Source organism: Mastacembelus armatus, chromosome 6 (genome assembly GCF_900324485.2).
Source record: "Mastacembelus armatus chromosome 6, fMasArm1.2, whole genome shotgun sequence".
Taxonomy (NCBI): Eukaryota; Metazoa; Chordata; class Actinopteri; order Synbranchiformes; family Mastacembelidae; genus Mastacembelus; species Mastacembelus armatus.
This window is the reverse complement of record NC_046638.1, coordinates 8,248,869-8,267,287: the sequence shown is the minus strand read 5'-3', so window position 1 is coordinate 8,267,287 and position 18,419 is coordinate 8,248,869. Positions and strand designations below refer to the sequence as shown.

Genomic DNA, 18,419 nt, shown 5'->3' with positions numbered 1-18,419 from the left:
TACCATTGCAACCAAATGTCACTGTGAATGGTAAAAAAAAAAATCAAGGTTGATGTTAAAATCTGTTTTGGTCTTTGATTAACATAGTTCTGGGACATGTGGCCATGAAAAATAAAACAATCTTGTGTGCTGTAGAAAGACAGTTATCTTTGTGAACTGCTTACTTTTGCATTCATAGAGATGTCAAAAAAATCATGTTTCCCAAAATATGACTGATATTTTTCAGAAGGCACACGTAGTGTTAATTTGACCATTTTATAGTTTTGTTTTGGTTTCGCCAAATCCCTAACAAATAAGTGAAAGAAAAGAAAGAAAAAGAAATTTTTAAGCATGTGTGACAAAATAATCTTACTAGCTTTTGAGCTTTTAACTGCATCTCTGAGACTTAAACCTCCAGGATCAAATCTGTATAGATGTTTTGGAAAACCTGGGTTAGGTTGGTTAAAAACCAGTTGCAGGATGTACTGTAACTTTTCAGTTAATTGTACTTTATACTTTCTCCACAATTAGGAAAAAAATCTTGTACCTCTTAACTGCACAATGTTTAGTATTGATACGCTAGTAGATAAGACTATCCAACTGCATCATCAAATAATTTAGTTACTTATACACCTACGTTAAAGTGCAACTGAATGATCCAGTCCAATAATGCAATAGGTAATATGACATTCACAGGGATGGTTTTCTGCTTTATGACTACTTTTCATTCTGTATGTTTATGCTTGAAGTGGTGATGACACCTGCACCCTTTTCCGAGTACTTTTAATAGTATATTTTTCTATATTGCAGTATTGTAACTTTTCCTTGAAGGAAGGATCTGAGTAGTTCCTCCACCAGTGAATGGTAAGTACAGTGAATGGCCAGATGAGGGTAGCATTTTCTGCTCTATACAAGACACATCCCATTTCAGATTCACTGGGTTTATACAGCCAGTATTTCCAACTCATTATCATTTCAACATCTGTTCTTAACATCTTTAATCTTGCACCTCAACTAGTAAACAATTAAAAAGGGACTTTTTTTAAACAATGCTTATCAGTGGAATTTATCAGTTAGGTTTTCTCTCTAATTGCAACTGAGTGAATGAGTGAAACAACATGAATTTATGCTTTTTTTGTGTCTTTGGCATGAGATTAACGTCATCAAGCTAAACTCTACACATTGTGTATGTGGAAGAGGAAGTACAGACAGGGGCTGTATTGAGAGTTAATTCCTGTAATTTGATGGGACAGAGGATGACAGCAGGGGTTGGGTTGCAGGATTTACTGTTGAGATAGTTGTTCTGTGGTGACTGCCTGGATTGGCATCTAGAACAGTGTAGAAAATAGACTTTATAGTTAGATTTGATAAGTAGGTACATAAAGATAAAATGTGTGTGATATGCACTTTTATTTTATGCATTTTATTTAATTAAATTTGATCAGATGTGTTGATTTGGGGTGGAGCTTATTTATATTATATGTGGAGTAAATGTATATTTTTATTGGTTTTGATTTTCTTTTCTGTTATGTTTAGGCAGTAGGCTTGTCTGTCTTTGCTTTGTGGTTTTGACTAGTGTATATACAATAAATGTAAATCTAAATGAAGTTGGCTTTTTTGGATGTATTATGACAATGATATCACCGCCCACAGACCCCACCCACCCGGGAGGAATAATACCAGTCAGTTCTCTCTGTAGATGAGATCAGTGTCGTGGGATGAAGACTGTAATAAACTCTATGTAGAGTTTCAAACAAAGGAAGATTTTCCAGTTTTTATCAGGGGCAGGGACCAGCAGCTACTAAAGATCACCCAAATCCAACTTGAGAAAGGAGGTCCATACTATCTGATAAATCCATTTTTTTAAAAATCTGGGGATATGATGTAATGCTCACTTGTTGTTGGTCAAACCCGAAACTTGTGATTCTAAATATTCAAGATGTTTTAAAGGGATACGGACATTTTTGTGACACGTTTTGTTCAGAATAACGACTTCAAATTATCCTCGGTGGCAGAAATACTGATGAGATCTCCAGGACTGAAAATCACAATGCATTTTCATAACTGACAGAAATGATCTTCATGACTGGGATCTCTTTACAGCTATAGATACTTTTATAGGAAAGACTTCTACAGACTCTGCTTTCACCATGCCTTACCATGATGAGGAGTACCCAGACCAGCCTCTCTGGCAATCTGTTCTGCTCTTCTGCTGCAAGGGTATGATCGAGGGCATCATGGTCATACTCTTTTTCTGGCTTCTGGTGCAGGTCCTTTTCACCAAACACCTAGAAGGTATGGTTTTGATTCACACTTACAAGTCTACAACAATACACACATTTTCATATGTATTAAAAAGATATTGATTGCTGTGATCCATTCCTCCTACCCATATGGGCTATGAAAAGTTTCCTAACGTGGTTCCAGTTTGGGGACAAATTCCAGACTCCTTGTTCTGTATTTAAATATGTGCTAAATCATATTATACTCTTTAATATTCTGCTTTTCTGTTAATGTTGCACCTCTACAGCTCAACAGGAAACTTGAAAACCACCTTTGAAAAAATGAGGCTATCACTTAAAAAATAATTTAATGGTCTCTGAGGAATCAGCAGCCAATTATATAAACTGGTTTAAAAGTGTTAAGTTGTTACAAAATATCTATATTTAAAGGCCAGTTGGGTCAAATAGTAGATTTGTAGTTTCTCTGTTAAACCCACTGTCTAAACTGCTGCTGTCTGACTGGTCTTGTTATGCTCTTTTATGTCCTCAGTTCACATCCAAATTCTACTTCTGGTTGGACTGGTTAGTTTTTGTCTAAGTTTGATCCTGGGATGTATTCTGTGCTGGAGGAAAAGTCAGATTTGTGTAGTAAAAAACAAAGATACTGTGACGTCTGCAACAGCTCCTCCTGAACATGTGACCTTTGCCCAGAGTCCACCTCCCTCAGCAGTGACAGTGGCATCCTGGCAGCAATGTGGAGAGCAGGATGGAGCTGTACTGGAGTATCCCTCCACATTCACCAGTCCTGCCCCTACAGAAGACGACTGTATCTCCCTTCCATTTTCTTATCAAGCTCGAGCTGCCTCTGAACGAAAAGAGCAACCAAAATCTAATTTTTCTCTGCGACGCCTTAGCACACCACTGCTAACTTCACCCCTTTATAATCCCATAGATCCCAGCCATGTCTCCCTGCCTACATTTCCCAAACTTGGACTGTTGTCAAAAACATGTAAGGTTCTGCAGAGGCACTGCACTGTCACTGGGGATAGTATATCTTATAATGAACACAGCAGACTCACCAGTTCTAGTTCTGTCTCTGCTGCTATGTCTGAAGAACCAGTCCCACTGGCTCCACTGAACTATGGCTCCAGTGCCAGCTGCAAATACGCAATATCACCAAACCCCTGGCTCCACTTTACTATGGCCTTTTCTCCAGAGGAGCAAACCCTATCGGTCACTGTCCTCAGCCTGAGTGGAACACCTCATAAATTAGAGGACGTTTCTGTGCTGGGCAGTCTACTACCTGTGTGTCCCTGCCCCATACAAGCCTCGACCCAGAGCAGTGTCAGCCCTGAGGCTCACACCCTAGTGCTGCTTTTCATGGTGAACTCTGTGACTGAGCTTCAGAGATGCACGCTCAGAATAGCCGTATACACACATGGTCCACAAAGCCCGGGAGGCACGGCACTGGGTGAACTGGAGGCTGAATGTGAAGAAAAAGACTGGGGAACAGAGCAAGTATTTCACTTTACAAAACTGCTTAACTCAAACAAGTGGAAAGCACAAAAGGTAGTCTGTGTTTTGAAGTCCTGTTTGTGATGTTGATTTTGTTTTAAACGTTAAGGTATGTCCACATAAAATCTGAGAGGAGGCCCCTTTTGAGCTCATTTAGGGCTTAAGCTTGAATTGTCATTCAAGCCACACCAAAGCTCTATATAGTCCATAGACTATATATATATATATATATAGTCCATAGACTATATATATAATGTTTAGACATTAGAGCTTGATGTCAGTTGTTGGTTCTTCAGTAGTTTTTGTAGTTTTAGTGTAGTGCAAACCAAAAGCCTCATTTACTCCTCACTGAGGTTCCCTCTCTGCTCTTTGAACTTTTGCCCGTTGACTGCAGAGTGTGAGCTCCCAGGATGCACCAGCGTGTAGAGGGCTTAGCTGTCCTCCACAGATCTTCATTTTACTTCAGTATCAGACTCTGTCCCACCGCATCAAAGTCACAGTCCTCAGAGCTGATAACCTCGACGAGCTCGTGCACACATCGGCAGCACAAGGTAAAACCTGTCACTCAAATCTAACAACATATGTATTTGATTTAGTGATCCAATAAGCAGATAATGCAACAGGATATAATGTAAACATGCATGGACAGATCTAACATTTGCCTTTCAGGGGTGGTGAAGTTTTTTCCCTATGTTTGTTTTTAGTGTTTGGGGGATTAAATGATGTCTTACAGGACCCAAACGCAGCAGGAGATCATCCCCTTTTTTAATGACATTGTAGTTTAATCTTTCACTATTCACAATCCTCGGGAAAATTTTCCAATCTCCTCTGGATCTCTGAGCTGACAGATCTAATCTTTGTTTGCATTACCCTGTCAAGGCATTGTTTTCATAGCAGACAAGCAAATCCTGTATACAGAGCCATTAGGTTTTATTATATCTGTTTCATTCAGTATATTACATAAGACAGTCTCTGTTTGTTTAGTCTGAAAGCATTTCCTCATAAATCATAGTTTAGACAAGATTGAATTGCAATTGATAGACATTTATTTATTTATAGAGAAATTTATTTTATCTAGCTCCACTTTGACCTTGACCACACCTAGTATATATACTGCATATATGGGAGAGCAGATATATGATATAGATATATGATATGTGAGAACAATGAGCACAGTGTGATGTGATTTTTCTACATTTCCACCTTTTGATAATTGTATGTAAATCTTGATAAATAATACAGAGACGGTGATATATTTAATAATACATGATTATCTGCAGCTTTGTGATTGGTGGATTGAGCAGTTACCCAAACAGAAAAAAGACAGTCAAATAAGAACTACATTTAGGGTTTACACCTGTCATGTAGGGGGAGCATGGATTGACCTGTCATGTTATCATATAGTGTTGCTTATTACTTCTAATTTTTTTAAATATAATATTTGTGCATCTGTGTACAGATTACCAGGTGGTGATCAATCTTTATCATGAGGGAGCTGTGATCAGCAGCAGAGAAACTAAAGGCGGGTCATGTGCTGTGTGGAATGATTCTTTCTTATTTGACCTGCCTCCAGGCAACATCAGTAATCTGCACCTCACGCTCGAGTTTATAGTCATGCAGGTAAAGATCACTTTGGGCAATGACAGAATAAAACTTGACTGTGTTGGGAAAATAGACATGAATTCCTGTATTTATTTATATTTTAACTATCCTTTCTTATGAAACAGAGTCAGATCCTTTCAGAGGGTAAAGTTCTTGGTCGTGTCCTCATTGGAGCGGAAGCTGCAGATGCGGGACGTGCTCACTGGCGGGACACGTGCAGCCTGCAGGTGGAGCAGGCACGCTGGCACACTGTTCAGCCAGAGCCACTGTAAATCTATCACACATTTGGGATGAAAATAAAATATATACATTTGTGATCATTGAGCCACATGTGCTATATGAACGCAGTGAGGAATCTAAAATAGCACACACTGCTGATGTTTATTTGTGTATATGAAATGACTATTTTCTGAAAGTGCAGCTCTGATGGATGCAACTCTTGAGTATTCAGCAATAAAATCTTTAAACATGGTCTTATTCCAAACTGTGTAGTTTCCTGTGGGAAATACTGTATGTGCACAAAATGACATGTTAAAAAACACAAAGTGACCTCAGAGTTTAATGCCTTATAATCAAGAAATATGATTTGTAAAATGTCACCCAGGAAAGATGTTCTAAAAGGATCCAATATAAATATAATATAAGGACTGTTATAATCATTTAGCTTCTGTATCATTAAGCAGAGAGGAATCAAAACTTTAAAAGCAGGCTGTTGCGGCGCTCTGTAATGACCAGCTTATGTATAGACTTATACATTCTCATTTGTCTTCTCCCTCCTCTTGATCTTCATCAGGGCTACAGATATCTACAAGCTCAGCCAGAAATATCCCATCAGGACAGAGGATATACGGCGTCTGAGGCAGGTCACTCTCATCTGAACATTCAGAAAGATATGGCACTTCAGTTTCAAAAGACTTTGATGCTTCCTCTGTAGTAGAGTGAAAGTCCTGGATTGGCTGTTTTTTCCTCAGGGCTTAATCAAAAGAAAATGGGGAACACAGGGTAAGACAGTTTCTTTTCCAAATATCAAATTTAAGTATAAAAATACTTGCAATACGGTATGAAGCAAAAGTAGATCAAGGAAAGGAATTAATTCAAACCAGGGGTCTATACACTGCTGAAGATTAATGTTGATAAAAGTAGCTTTATTAAATAATAAATAAATGAATTAACATTTATTGGCCTGTTTAGGTATGACCAGATGTGAATATGTCCCTGGTTGAGAGGAAGAAAAAATTATAAAGTCTAATCCACAGATTCTACAAACAAGTCAAATCACGTCTACACTACTGATGACACCGATTCATGCACAGCTTCACCTTGTAGCAGATGTTCATTTTTTGTCTCCAGATTGCTGATTTCTGTACTTATAGCTGACATCTGGCAGAAAAGAGAATCATTTCAGATCTTTGGCTTCCTCTGCATATTTGATGCTGTTTGCTATAGGTCATCATTCATTTTTTAATCGAATGCTTATGAATGTATATATTTATCCGTTCCAAGATTTTTAAAATCTCATATTTGTCATTATTATTAGCATAAGACAGTGACATACAGTACTGTTGGCTCCATTCCAGCCTCATCTACTCTATGCTCTCTGATTAAAACACAATCTGGGTTGGTGCATATGAGAGTGTGCATATGTAATGATTGTTAATATCATGATATAATCTGCGTGGCATGATTATGCCATTAATGATATTAGTTTACATCAGTTGCAGATGCTGCTATACTGTTTCTAAAGTATTTGGCATGTAGTCACACAAAATTGTTGGTCGTTGTAGTGGTAGGTTAGCTGGAGGCTTTATGCTGATGTTTTAATCACTGGATCATCAAAAGCTAATGCTCCTGACAAAACTGGACACATGCACGTATACACTTCCTGCTGTGGGTGATTCTTTATGAATTTTCTTTAACTTGGTAACACTTCTACTTCATGTGATGTAAGGATTTATAACCTGGTGAGTGTGGCTTTGGAAGTTTTCCTCAGTAGGAGCCTCTTGTGCTGGCTCTTCCTCCTCTCTTAGAAACTCACTGCCCTCCTCGTCCTCCTCCAACACAGGCGACAAACCTGAACTCTGCTGCCAGTTCCACCTGTCTCCTGCACTCTGAATGAAAATGAACACATTCGTTCCATCATCAATCAATCATTCCACTGATTATTCTTTTCAGTTTTTATTCATTGAGGCGTTTTACCCTCATAACTTTAGAAGTGAGGGTCCAGTCTTGAGGTGAGGATGCTCCTGTCTGGCCTGCTGCTGATGGGTTCTCAGCCATTCCCATCTCATTTTCTTCTCGCTCCTTAAACAGATTCTTTAACTACAAATATGACAAAATGAAACACATTTTTTGTAATTTACAGTACAGAACATGAATCTAAAATGTATTGGCAATCTACCACTAGTTGTTAAGACATTTCACAGTATGTACCTGCTCTGTGACCATCCTCCTCTGCTGCTCTGTCTCTGAATTAACCGAACATATTATGTTACTCTTCCTGTTCTCAACAGTAGGTTTCTCATCTTTGACCTGTGGACAAGATGTCCATCATTTTACATATTTATCATCACCACAGGAGATTTTCTGTACGATTGTCCTTTTTATGAACTTTACCAAAGAAAGCTGCTTTAGTATTTGAAGCCTCTGGACTGCTGACGTTTTCTCCTGTTGCAGCTGGTTTGCAGTCCTCCTGCTCTCTGAGAACATAGGGAGCAGGTTGTTTTGAAGCTGAATAATGAGACTTTTTAATGACAAATGTTTTCAAAAGCAGGTTTATACCTTCTAGCTGAGCCCTTAGTGAATCAGTGGTCGAGACATCATCATCTTGACTGACTGCGAAGGTCTTTTTCATGAGCTTTCATGAAAAGAGGGAGATGTGGTGGTTACACACACCTGCTGTTAAACAGAATTTTGACTAGACTATAGTGATTGTACCTCGGGCTCCAGAGCAGAAATCTTAATTAGAGCGTCGTTTTTTTCAGTCTCTCCCAGCCTTTCTAAAAGCTTCAAAGCTTCTGCTCTAACACAGCGTGGATGAGAACCTTTGACTAACTCAACTGCTCACCTTTAAAAAAGTTTTGTCATTCATCATTTTGTAAAGAAACCTTACTTTTCCCTCGGTTCCTTCTCTCTGTCGGCAGATTTTTGATTTGGCTTTTGAACTTTTCTGCTTTGCATACAGAGCTGTCGTTCAGAAGAATTAACTGTCAATATTCACAACATAAAATATTTACTCTAAATACATGTTTATATAAAAGGTACATCAATGCGTGGCATATGTGATTCCATCTTCACTGCAGAGTTTCCAATTTATGTTCAAAATATGAAAATTTATTTCATTGTTGGAGGAACACTTTGTTACCTGAGAGGATTTGTTTTGGCTGCTGTCGGAGTCTGACGGTGGCTCCCATAACAAAGAGGATTCTGATAAGCTGATAAAACAGAGTGCATGACAAAGAGACAGATAACAGAATTATAGTTTGAGCATTTGCTGATGGTGCATTGTGAAAATGAAAATCCACTCACTCTGTCATTGTGTCTTTGTCCCGAGTCTGCACAGCTTCACGGCCTGCAAGTACATGGTCACAGCAGTTTAACGCCCCCTTGTGTTTTCAACAATAAAATACCCCTTATTTTCTGGAGCAGAGTGCAAATGCAGTATTTGATTACTTTTCAGTCACTGACAACTTTTCTTTCACCTTTATCTTTATGTCTGTGAAGAAGCACCTGACTCCTGCTTCTTTCCAGCTCCAGCTCCTGTTTGCATGCATCAAGCTCAACTCTCAGCAGTGAGTCAGCTTCTTTCTATAAGATGAAATGTTTTGGTAGAAATCCCACATAAACTCAGTGTCCTACAGTCCAGAGTAATCCAATGCATCACTGCAATGAAATGTACTTTCATAATGCCAGTAATGTTCCTTTTAACATAGAGCTTTAAATTCAATATGTTTTAGACTTGACATCATACATGCTGTTGTCCTAAATTGTACAAATGTATCTAATAGTGTCCACAAAAAAAATCTGTATCAATCAAATGTCTTAATATTGTAATATTTTAGAAAAAAATCTTCAAACAATAGCTTGAGAGATGATTTACCTTGTTTTCAGTCAGCATCTTCTCTATTCTGGCTTTGTGCTGACGCAGATAATCAATTTGTTCTCTAAGTAAGAGTACATGTAATAACAAAAAAGAAGTGTGTGATTTAGACAGAAATAATTTTTGTGGCTTTGGTGACTTACAATATACAGTATATTGGTTGACTCACTTGTCTTTTTGGGCCTTTTTCTGAAGTTTTTCAATTTCAGTTGTCAGATGTTTAGTTTCTACTTGGAGCTAAAATGAATGGATTTTATTTACAGGAACTGTGAAATGCACAACTGTAGTTTAAACTACATTGTCTCATGACTGGTAAGGAGAAAAGTCTTACTTCATTTCTGGATTTCTTCTTGAGTTCCTCTATTTCCTGCTGTGTGGACTGCAGGGCCAGAGCCGCCTTTTGCCATTTCTCAGTCCAGTGAGACACCACAGCTTTTAATTCCTTGATGTTTTGGACTCTCGCTGTATCTTGTTTGCGATACTCTTCCTCCTGAAGATGTAGCTTTTCTTCTTTCTCAAGAACCTTAGCCTCCAAACACAAACATTGATCCTGTAGTTTCTGCTTTTCTAACTCCAAAACTTTCACAGATTCCCTGCAGGAATAATTTGAAGGTTTCAGTAAAGAGATGGTAATTGTTACACCGCACCACTGATCATAAAAAGGTGATTTTAGATACACTGAAGATTAATTGACACCTGAGCTGGCAGTACTTTTCCTTCTCTTCATGTCCACCTTCATTAATTTTGCTCAGCAGTTCCTCTTTTTCTCTGATCAGCTGGGAGTGTTTTGCCTCCAGGTGTGTGGTCAGTTTGGAGCTGATGAGCCTCTCTGCTGTTAGCTCCTGTATCTGAGACTGTAACATCTCCAGGCTTTGCTTAATTGTTTCAAGCTCACATGTCAGCTTTTCATTTACCTGGTGAGAAGTTAAAACAGGGATGATTTGATTTGATGTAAGAATTGCAACAAAAAAAAAGAAGATAAACAAAAAGATGTGCCTCTCTCAGCTTTCAACCTCTTTGAGAGCCTTTAATTCTTCCTGCGTCACAACCGTTTCATGGTCCTGTTTAAAGCTGTGAGACTCTTCTTTAGCCAGATGGTCATGGAGCTCACAACTCTCTGAACCTGGTTTGGTTCTCTCCAGGTGCAACTTCAGCACCCTTTGGTACAGAGCTTCTTTCTCCTATTCAAGGCACAAACAAAAAAACACAATCATACTACCAAAACATTATATTTTCATTTTAAATTCCTCAGATAGGGCTCATAATGTAAACATCATATATGATACCTGGATCAGGCCCTCTTTATGAGACTGAGCCCTTTTCAGTTTGGCCTCGAGTTCTTTTATACTGTCCTCCAGCTTTAGCACCTGAGTTGACAGCATGGCTTTTTCCTGAGAGGTTAATTTAATTCAGTTAAGTTTAAGTTCATTTTCAAGGTGCATTTCCTATCGTGACGTGTTATCCTGTTGGAAAATGTAAAAATTAAAGCAGAGACAGGTAACTGACCAGGCATGCCTGGCTAATCTTGCTGTTTGCTTCACACAGCTCGTCAGAGTGATTCTGCACGGTGTGGCTGAGCCTCTGATTCAATTCCTCTATCTGGTTACGTAGTGTTCTCTGTGTCTATAGAAACAGAAAACAATCAGCGTAAAGGTAAATGTGACATAAAGTGAACATGACAATGACACTTCTCTTGTCTATTTTTAAGCTGACCTCTGTAGAAGTCTGGAGTTGCTGGCGTTCCTGATTTTGCTCTTCCTCTTGTGTTTTTGCCCTTGTCTCTGCCTCTCTCCGTTTAAAAAGCTCAGTGTCAAACTTCTGCTTCTCCTTAATTAAAGACATATGTAAAAGCAATATGTGACAGTACACAGAATAATACAGTATTTATTTCATAATTTCTTCTTGGCTCACCGGTAATGTGAGCTAGGACTTTATTTGGGTGGTTGATCATTGATTTCCTTGTTCAAAGCAGACATCATTTTCAAAAGGTCCTTCTATAACTTAAGGTAACTTGTGGCTGGATGTTTTTCATTGTTACTTTCCAGTTCTTTATCTGTATTTACCTTTCATGGAATTTTCTAGGCTAGTTTTGTTTTCAAATTAGGATAAACCAGCTAATGCCTTTTCATGTTCAAGGGTGCTAAGTTAGTCAGTGCAAGGTAATGTGGTGCTGTGGGCAACTGAACCTGTTACCAAAAAAACAAAACAAACCACTTGTTACTCTCCACTTACCTTACATTTTATGTCAAACAGCTCTGCATTATTTAGGCTATAGCACAGCTGTGCGTCTCTGGTTCTCAGCCGGTTCAGCTGAGTGTCTAGACGCTCATGAGCATTTTGCAGCCATTGCTCCACTTCTTGTCTAAAGTAAGTGCCACCTTGGCCAGCTTCTAATTCAGCACCCAGAGGGATAGGACAGGATAGTGTAGCTCCCTCAGGAGCCAGATGGGACAATGACTGCCACCTCCTTAGACCTGAATCTTCCTCACTGCCAGATGTGCTGGAACACATATACACCACCCTGACTTGAAATGAAAATGAACATGTCTCAGTTCCTTTAAAAAGTGTATTAAATTTCCTCTTACCTTGTGCTGACTTTAGACAGGAACCCTTTATCAGAAAAAGATGCCACACCACACTGTGCTGAGGTCTAAGAAAGAAAAACTCCATTTTAAATCAACTACACTTGGATTCACTAGTTTTACTACAAAAATGAAGCACACCTGGATCTTACCTGGGCTGTAAAGCAAGATTTCGTATCCCACATGTCGAGGTCTGTGAGTGAAAAAGGACTTGGGGGTCTCAACATCTTGAAGCTTCTTCCTAGATCCAAACTATCACTTCCCTTAGTATGGGAGAGGCTACAGTGCTCATCTCCCCCATTTGCCCAAGTAACAAGGACAGATTTTCACACAAAGCTGGCAACTTGAGGTGTATGGCTATTCTTGGCTCATGGGTTTTTGCATTTTTTCCAGTGCTTGCCTGCTGGTAAACAGCTAGTTTTAACACTGTACCGTCATTACAGCGCGTCTGCCCTCTATAATAAACTTTTCATTATTTTTAGATTTCTTTATTATACCCTTCAGTATCTATATGCAAATATGTCAGAGTGTTATCACAGATTATGACTAAAACTGCATTCTACACTGAATAGCCCTTTCTCTTACAGTACCTTCATGTCCACTGACAGTCCCCACCTGCTCTGCTTGTAAGCCTCACACAGCTTTGATTGCAAGCTTTGATTGTGTACAACCCTTGAACTGAGTATCCATAGTAACTTGTGCACACAGGATGCAGTTGGGTGTGTGTCATGTGCCAGCACTTCTGGGATAGTCTCCACATGATGTCATTAGTTCTGCTGACTGCCTGTTTGTGATCACAATACACATAAATAATTTATGAGTGATTGTGTTGAGACTGATTGCAATTACTCTGAGGCAAAGAGAGAGAAAATTGTTGATTTGTGTTTTTTTGCCTTACATCAATGTTTATAAATTATTTTTATTTCATTTTTGCTCCAGGAAAAAGCAAGCAGATAGTATAACATCTATATAGGCATCCTAATACTCTAAGGGTAAGTGTGAAATATCACATAACAATGACTAAATCCAAAGTTGTCTAAGCCAGTCAAACTGTTAAGAAGCACAGCTCTTTTCCCCTATTGTCCATCCCAGTTATTCCTCAACTTGTCATACTAATTAGTACCAATATGTTAAAAGTTGCAGGAGGTCAAGCTTTTGAAAACCAAATCCATTTGAACTTAAGAAATCACAATTTGTCAGACTGGCTAATTTAAATCTCCGAGATCACAAATATAAGCTCTTACTTTGAAACATGCAGTCTTCCGGAAACCGGAAGTGGTCAGAAGCTAGCGGCAGCAGGTTCTTGGTTGTTGAAGAAGCTAAGAAGCTAACTGGTTAAGGGAACAGCAATCTTATTTCCAGCAACTAACAGTATGTTCTTCTGTGTTCTTTAAACGAGTGTGTTCTGCAAAAAGTACAACACATTAGCGCCAGGTTTTCATTCACTTTTGCCTTTTGAAATTACCGCTAACGTTAGTTAGATAGTAACACCAGGCCGATGCTAATGCTAGGCTATTAGCATAACTGTTTGCTACTTTTTCTTACCGTCTGAAAGTTAGCTTATTAGTTTTACTGAAAGTGTGCGGTTTCTGTATGTGTTGTAATTTCGCATTTAAACTCGTGGACTTTATTGTTCAGGCATGGCTGCGGACTGGTTGGGTAGTTTGGTGTCAATTAACTGTGGGCCAACGCTGGGAGTCTATCAGGGAGAGGTATCATCTGTGGACCAGTCCAGCCAAACAATTTCCTTAAGACAACCTTTCCATAATGGAGTCAAGTGCACTGTCCCCGAGGTCACATTCAGGTAAAACTCGGCACCAAGGAGTTTGTCCTCTGTCTTCCATTACAGCATTTTGACCATTGTTTCTTAATGTTTGTAAGATAATTTTGACCTTTTTTTTGCAGTGCCATTGACATAAAAGAACTCAAGATTTTAAATATTAGAAATGACAATGCTAGGACCAACTGTTCTGCACCTACAAAGGTAAGCAGCACTCCTGTTGCAGTCCCAAAGAATGACCCCAGATCTGTTGAGAAACTGAACTCTCCTCAGCATTGCTCTAAAAGTTATGGAGACCGTCATCTGGATGTACCTGGACAGCTTAAAGGATTCCGTCGAAGACATAATTCTTGTAAGTGCAGTGCAACTATATCAGAATAACGCAAAATGTTACTGATGATTGCTTAGAGGTTAACTGTATAATAACTGTCCCATCAGGGTCATCTAGTAGTCGTGGGGCAAACCAAGCAACACCAAAAAAGAATGGGGTGAAGAATGGTCAGATGAAGCACAGAGATGATGAGTGTTTTGGGGATGGTGTGGATGATGGCCTGGACACAGATTTTGATTTTGAAGGAAACCTGGCTCTTTTTGACAAAGCAGCAGTTTTCTCAGAGATCGACATATCAGAGCGTCGCAACGGTGCAAGGTCGCGTGGGACACCACAGGAGCAGACACCCTCACGCTACCGTCATGATGAAAACATCCTAGAGGCCAAACCCATTGTGTACAGACAGATTACTGTACCACAGCCTGGGGCCAAAGAATACTGCACTGGTAAGTGTATGTTGTAATGAAATGAATGGTAGCAAGGGCAAGTGAAGCAGACTATTAAATTACACTAGTTAATAATTATTTTAATTGGCAGTTAATTTTTGGTCAGTGGGTTGTTTCAACTCTGCTGTTAAATATGTCTGTCCTGCTTCCATACAGACTCTGGGCTTGTTGTTCCCAGTATATCCTATGAACTGCAAAAGCGTCTTTTGTCAGTTGCTGAGCGTTATGGTCTCTCACTGGAACGAAGACTTGAAATGACTGGAGTATGTGCCAGTCAAATGGCACTTACATTGCTGGGTGGTCCCAACAGGTAAGTATGTAGTGATGGGTTTGAAACAGATGTTGAATATCCAAACTAACACACGTTTACCATTTTAAAAAAAAGTTAGTGCTTAGCCATTTACAATGGCTAAATGATAGCCCAATACCTAAACTCAAACAAATCTAAATTGCAGTTAGAGTGCTTGAATTCAGTTTGCTCAAGTGAACATCAGAGACATGAATGTCTGTCTCGAAAATTAGGGTTTTTAAACAGGTTGTCTAGTGATAGGAAAGCTCAATGCATTCAAGATTAAATCAATAAAACCATATTTATAATTAGAAAAGAAGCTAGATGAAATAATATTTACCTGTAGTTTTTCAATATTATTCCTACAGTTACTTCTTGATAGCTTGTTCTTTTCATTTGAACCTTTTGGATAGTCATACTGTTGAACCTAATTGTTTTGTATGCCATAATTTAGGAAATCATCTAAGTTTATATTTCAAAATTTCTCCCAGATTCACTCCAAAAAATTTACACCAGCGTCCCACAGTGGCTGTGCTGTGTGGTCCTCATGTTCAGGGGGCTCAGGGCATCAGCTGTGGTCGTCACCTGGCCAATCATGAAGTGGAGGTCATTCTGTTTCTGCCGAATTTTGTCAAGATGCTTGACTCTGTCACCAGTGAGCTCACGCTGTTTAATAAAACTGGGGGCAAACAGGTTTCAAATATCAAAGGTGGGCACCTTTTTTAAATAAAGTTTTGTGTTTAATTTGGCTTTCTTTTTTGCACCTGTCTAAGTGACTTTTGTGTTTTTAAATGTATTCTAGTTGGTGAAGTAGAATGAGATTTTTCAGTTTTTCTTTCTGACTCCACAGACCTTCCAGACACCCCAGTGGATCTAATTATTAACTGCTTGGACTGCCATGAGAACACATTCCTAATGGATCAGCCTTGGTACCAAGCAGCTGCAGACTGGGCTAACCAGAATCGAGCACCAGTGCTCAGCTTAGACCCTCCTGTAAATGGACAGGGTCAGGCAGTCGAGGCTAAGTGGTCCCTCTCTCTTTGCCTCCCACTTCCACTGCCTGAGGGGGCTGGCAGGGTTTACTTGTGTGATATAGGCATCCCTCGCCAAGTGTTTCAGGAAGTGGGAATCAAGTACCATTCTCCTTTTGGGTGCAAGTTTGTTATCCCTCTTCACTCTGCATAATTGGACTAATGGTTAACATGAAAGATAAAATCTTTCACCATGTTTGACCATTTGGGTTTGGGCGCCTTATATTCCAGAGGTTCAGCAGTTTCTAACTCATTAACATGTGAATGGGACTTTCTCTCACACTGAGTGATGACCGCTTGATACGTTAGTCCTACTAGCACTAGTGCATGTAGATGGAGAACGAAAGAGCATCAAATCTGAATTGAAAAACAATTCTTTCATGACCAATAATGGCACCAGCAATTATATAGATACCTTTGTATTAACATAATTTTACACGACATTTGAATGATAGCTTATTCAGAAATGAAGTCACAGAGCTGATACCACTTAATGTTCAATTTTGAATTTACACATTTGGACTTAAAATTGAACTTTTCTGAATGTTGTTGCAATCTAGCCTCATTATTCATGTGGTGAATAAACATCCATTAATTTGGATGAAACATCAGAAGTCAGACCTAACAACTTTGTTTACAGCCTCTTGCACAGTGAGTAAATGTCTGATATTTTATTAGCAGAAGAAATTCATTAAACAAATTTGGAATTTTTGTAATTTATGTTAGCGAAGCTGTGTTTTCCGACTAAACCAGTTTTGGATATGGCAGCTACTGGAGCGAATCCAGGTATCAGCAGTTTTGTATGTTCATTGTTAAATTAGGTTGTGATTATAAGCCTTAATTATAGGCCTTAATGATGATCTGGGAGAAAAGTTCTTTAAATTAATTTTGGTTTAGTTGTACCAGTCAAAGGACTATATCAGTGTCTTTGAAAGTCCCAGTTCCTTAACTACAAGTCATGTATATTAAACATTTCTACTGATCATTTTTGAGTCCAGGCTATATAATTGATGTCTTTTTCCTACGGTTCCATGTACTTATTTGTTTTTATTTAATACTGCACCATAAAAAAAAGGAATTAAGTGAAACAAAAATATTATGTAATCTTCTGTGACAAACGTGAGATCACTAATAATTTGTGTCAGTGTTGCATGTGTTGTTGCAGTAGAAGCACAAATTGATTTCAGGAACCTTTAGTGTGTTACACTAAAGAAAATGGAGTCTAGATTTTGGATTGATTACACAACTTAAACATGTTTTGGGAATCTTAAATATTGTGTGGAAACAAATGTAAGGCAATGGAACAGTGGGTGAAATGCATCTACAATTTTAAAAAATGTGCTAAAAATTACAGGACCATGTGATTTTATTTTATTTCTGTTGGTGTGTTGAATTGTCTTGATCTAAACACACAAAAATATGTATGTGCATCTGCACTGTATGAACCAATTAGACTGGGTCTGATTGATGAGAAACTGATGAAAAGTTTTTTTCAGTTGCTATTTGATCTGATATACACCTGTTTACATATGTGACCACAAGTTGCTTGTTCTGTGCTGTTTTTTCAGGCCTCGACAGGGGGACTGGAGGCATGTCTACTGCCAGTTGTTTTGACAATGAAAGTCTAAGTTTTTAAGTCCTTATTCTTTATGAAAGACCACATTCATTTGAAATTTGATGTGTCCAGAAGTTTTTGTCAACAGTTTTACAGGACATACGTCAGTATTTGCGGAATTCAGACTTGACTCCTGCTTCATTGAGCTCAGTGTAGTCCAGAAAAGGCTGATTTCAACCAGTGCACAGAGATAACAAATCAAGTGTTTAGTGCAGTAATGTTTGGTGTTGCATGTCCACATGTGGACTCATAAACATCTCGGCGGGATTGAAAATATTTTGTATTACATTTTGATTTCTCTGAGCACGCTAGTTTGCACAGACATTCACCTTAATACACAGGCGTTTTGTCCTTTCTCCAAGATTCCTCCGACCTGATGTGTTAATAACATCTGTCGGGACACGTTTGGGTCGAAACATCAGCAAGTGCTAGTGCACATGGGAACTTAATGAGTTTAGTTTGCGGCCGCCAGGGGAGCATTAAGCCACAGTTTTAGTGGTTCTTCCTTATTCTGCTGTAATCGCAATTCTTATGTGCTTAACACTATTTCCTCATTGAATAGCTTTTTTTTTAAATAATGAAATGTTAAAACTCAGCATATGGTGATCTGACTTCCACAGGAAAGCGTCTGTTTGAAAGAAAGTTGTTAAAAGGCTTAAAAGTTCTGCTTTTCGGGATTTTTAATTCTTAGTTTACATGTTTCGTACCCTCAGATCTGTAGCTGGTGTTTACTTCAGTTTACTGTTCACTGGGAGGTTTTGTCTAGACAGGACATTAGTTTCCTTCTGGGATCGAAGGTCACTGTCGGTGTTAACTGTGAATAAATACTGTGGGCTCTTCTCCCGTCATGTTTGTAGACTGAAATAATAAAACACGCTCGCCAGTTTTATGCTGTGTTTTTTGTAAGCATTGCCTTACTGCTCATCATCAT

General features: G+C 38.8%; 2 protein-coding genes across 3 annotated transcripts; one reads left to right on the top strand and one right to left on the bottom strand.

Annotated features, from left to right (window-relative positions):
* Positions 1–5,624: 5,624 nt before the first annotated feature.
* LOC113133128 (golgin subfamily A member 6C) lies at positions 5,625–12,456 on the bottom strand. 2 transcript variants are annotated; one of them, XM_026311715.2, is made up of 21 exons: positions 12,149–12,456; positions 12,000–12,064; positions 11,647–11,914; positions 11,128–11,241; positions 10,921–11,037; positions 10,701–10,805; positions 10,428–10,595; positions 10,111–10,328; positions 9,746–10,007; positions 9,584–9,651; positions 9,415–9,478; positions 9,017–9,122; positions 8,844–8,886; positions 8,680–8,749; positions 8,097–8,172; positions 7,932–8,014; positions 7,749–7,847; positions 7,515–7,637; positions 7,277–7,426; positions 6,638–6,698; positions 5,625–6,291 (listed from the first exon to the last, which is right to left on the bottom strand). In XM_026311715.2, the coding sequence occupies exons 1-21, from the start codon at positions 12,221–12,223 to the stop codon at positions 6,077–6,079; spliced, it is 2,550 nt and encodes an 849-aa protein (XP_026167500.1). In that variant the 5' UTR covers positions 12,224–12,456; the 3' UTR covers positions 5,625–6,076. The 2 variants fall into 2 exon arrangements, with proteins under 2 accessions (XP_026167500.1, XP_026167501.1); XM_026311716.2 differs by having other exon boundaries at positions 10,921–11,031; positions 11,128–11,205.
* Positions 12,457–13,007: 551 nt separating this feature from the next.
* Positions 13,008–18,375, top strand: edc3 (enhancer of mRNA decapping 3 homolog (S. cerevisiae)). Its single transcript, XM_026310467.1, has 7 exons — positions 13,008–13,367; positions 13,635–13,800; positions 13,902–14,128; positions 14,215–14,553; positions 14,710–14,863; positions 15,334–15,551; positions 15,693–18,375. The coding sequence occupies exons 2-7, from the start codon at positions 13,637–13,639 to the stop codon at positions 16,025–16,027; spliced, it is 1,437 nt and encodes a 478-aa protein (XP_026166252.1). The 5' UTR covers positions 13,008–13,367; positions 13,635–13,636; the 3' UTR covers positions 16,028–18,375.
* The last annotated feature ends 44 nt before the right edge of the window (positions 18,376–18,419 follow it).

What these genes read in the sequence shown, in the direction of transcription:
- edc3 (XM_026310467.1), top strand. Translation starts at nt 13,637, where the DNA reads ATGGCTGCGGACTGGTTGGGTAGTTTGGTGTCAATTAACTGTGGGCCA. An exon ending in GTCCCCGAGGTCACATTCAG is followed by an intron (nt 13,801 to 13,901) that starts GTAAAACTCGGC and finishes TTTTTTTTGCAG; the next exon opens with TGCCATTGACATAAAAGAAC. An exon ending in ACAGGTTTCAAATATCAAAG is followed by an intron (nt 15,552 to 15,692) that starts GTGGGCACCTTT and finishes CTGACTCCACAG; the next exon opens with ACCTTCCAGACACCCCAGTG.
- LOC113133128 (XM_026311715.2), bottom strand. Translation starts at nt 12,223, where the DNA reads ATGTTGAGACCCCCAAGTCCTTTTTCACTCACAGACCTCGACATGTGG. An exon ending in AGAAGAAATCCAGAAATGAA is followed by an intron (nt 9,652 to 9,745) that starts GTAAGACTTTTC and finishes CATTCATTTTAG; the next exon opens with CTCCAAGTAGAAACTAAACA. An exon ending in AAATGAACATCTGCTACAAG is followed by an intron (nt 6,292 to 6,637) that starts GTGAAGCTGTGC and finishes CTTTTGATTAAG; the next exon opens with CCCTGAGGAAAAAACAGCCA.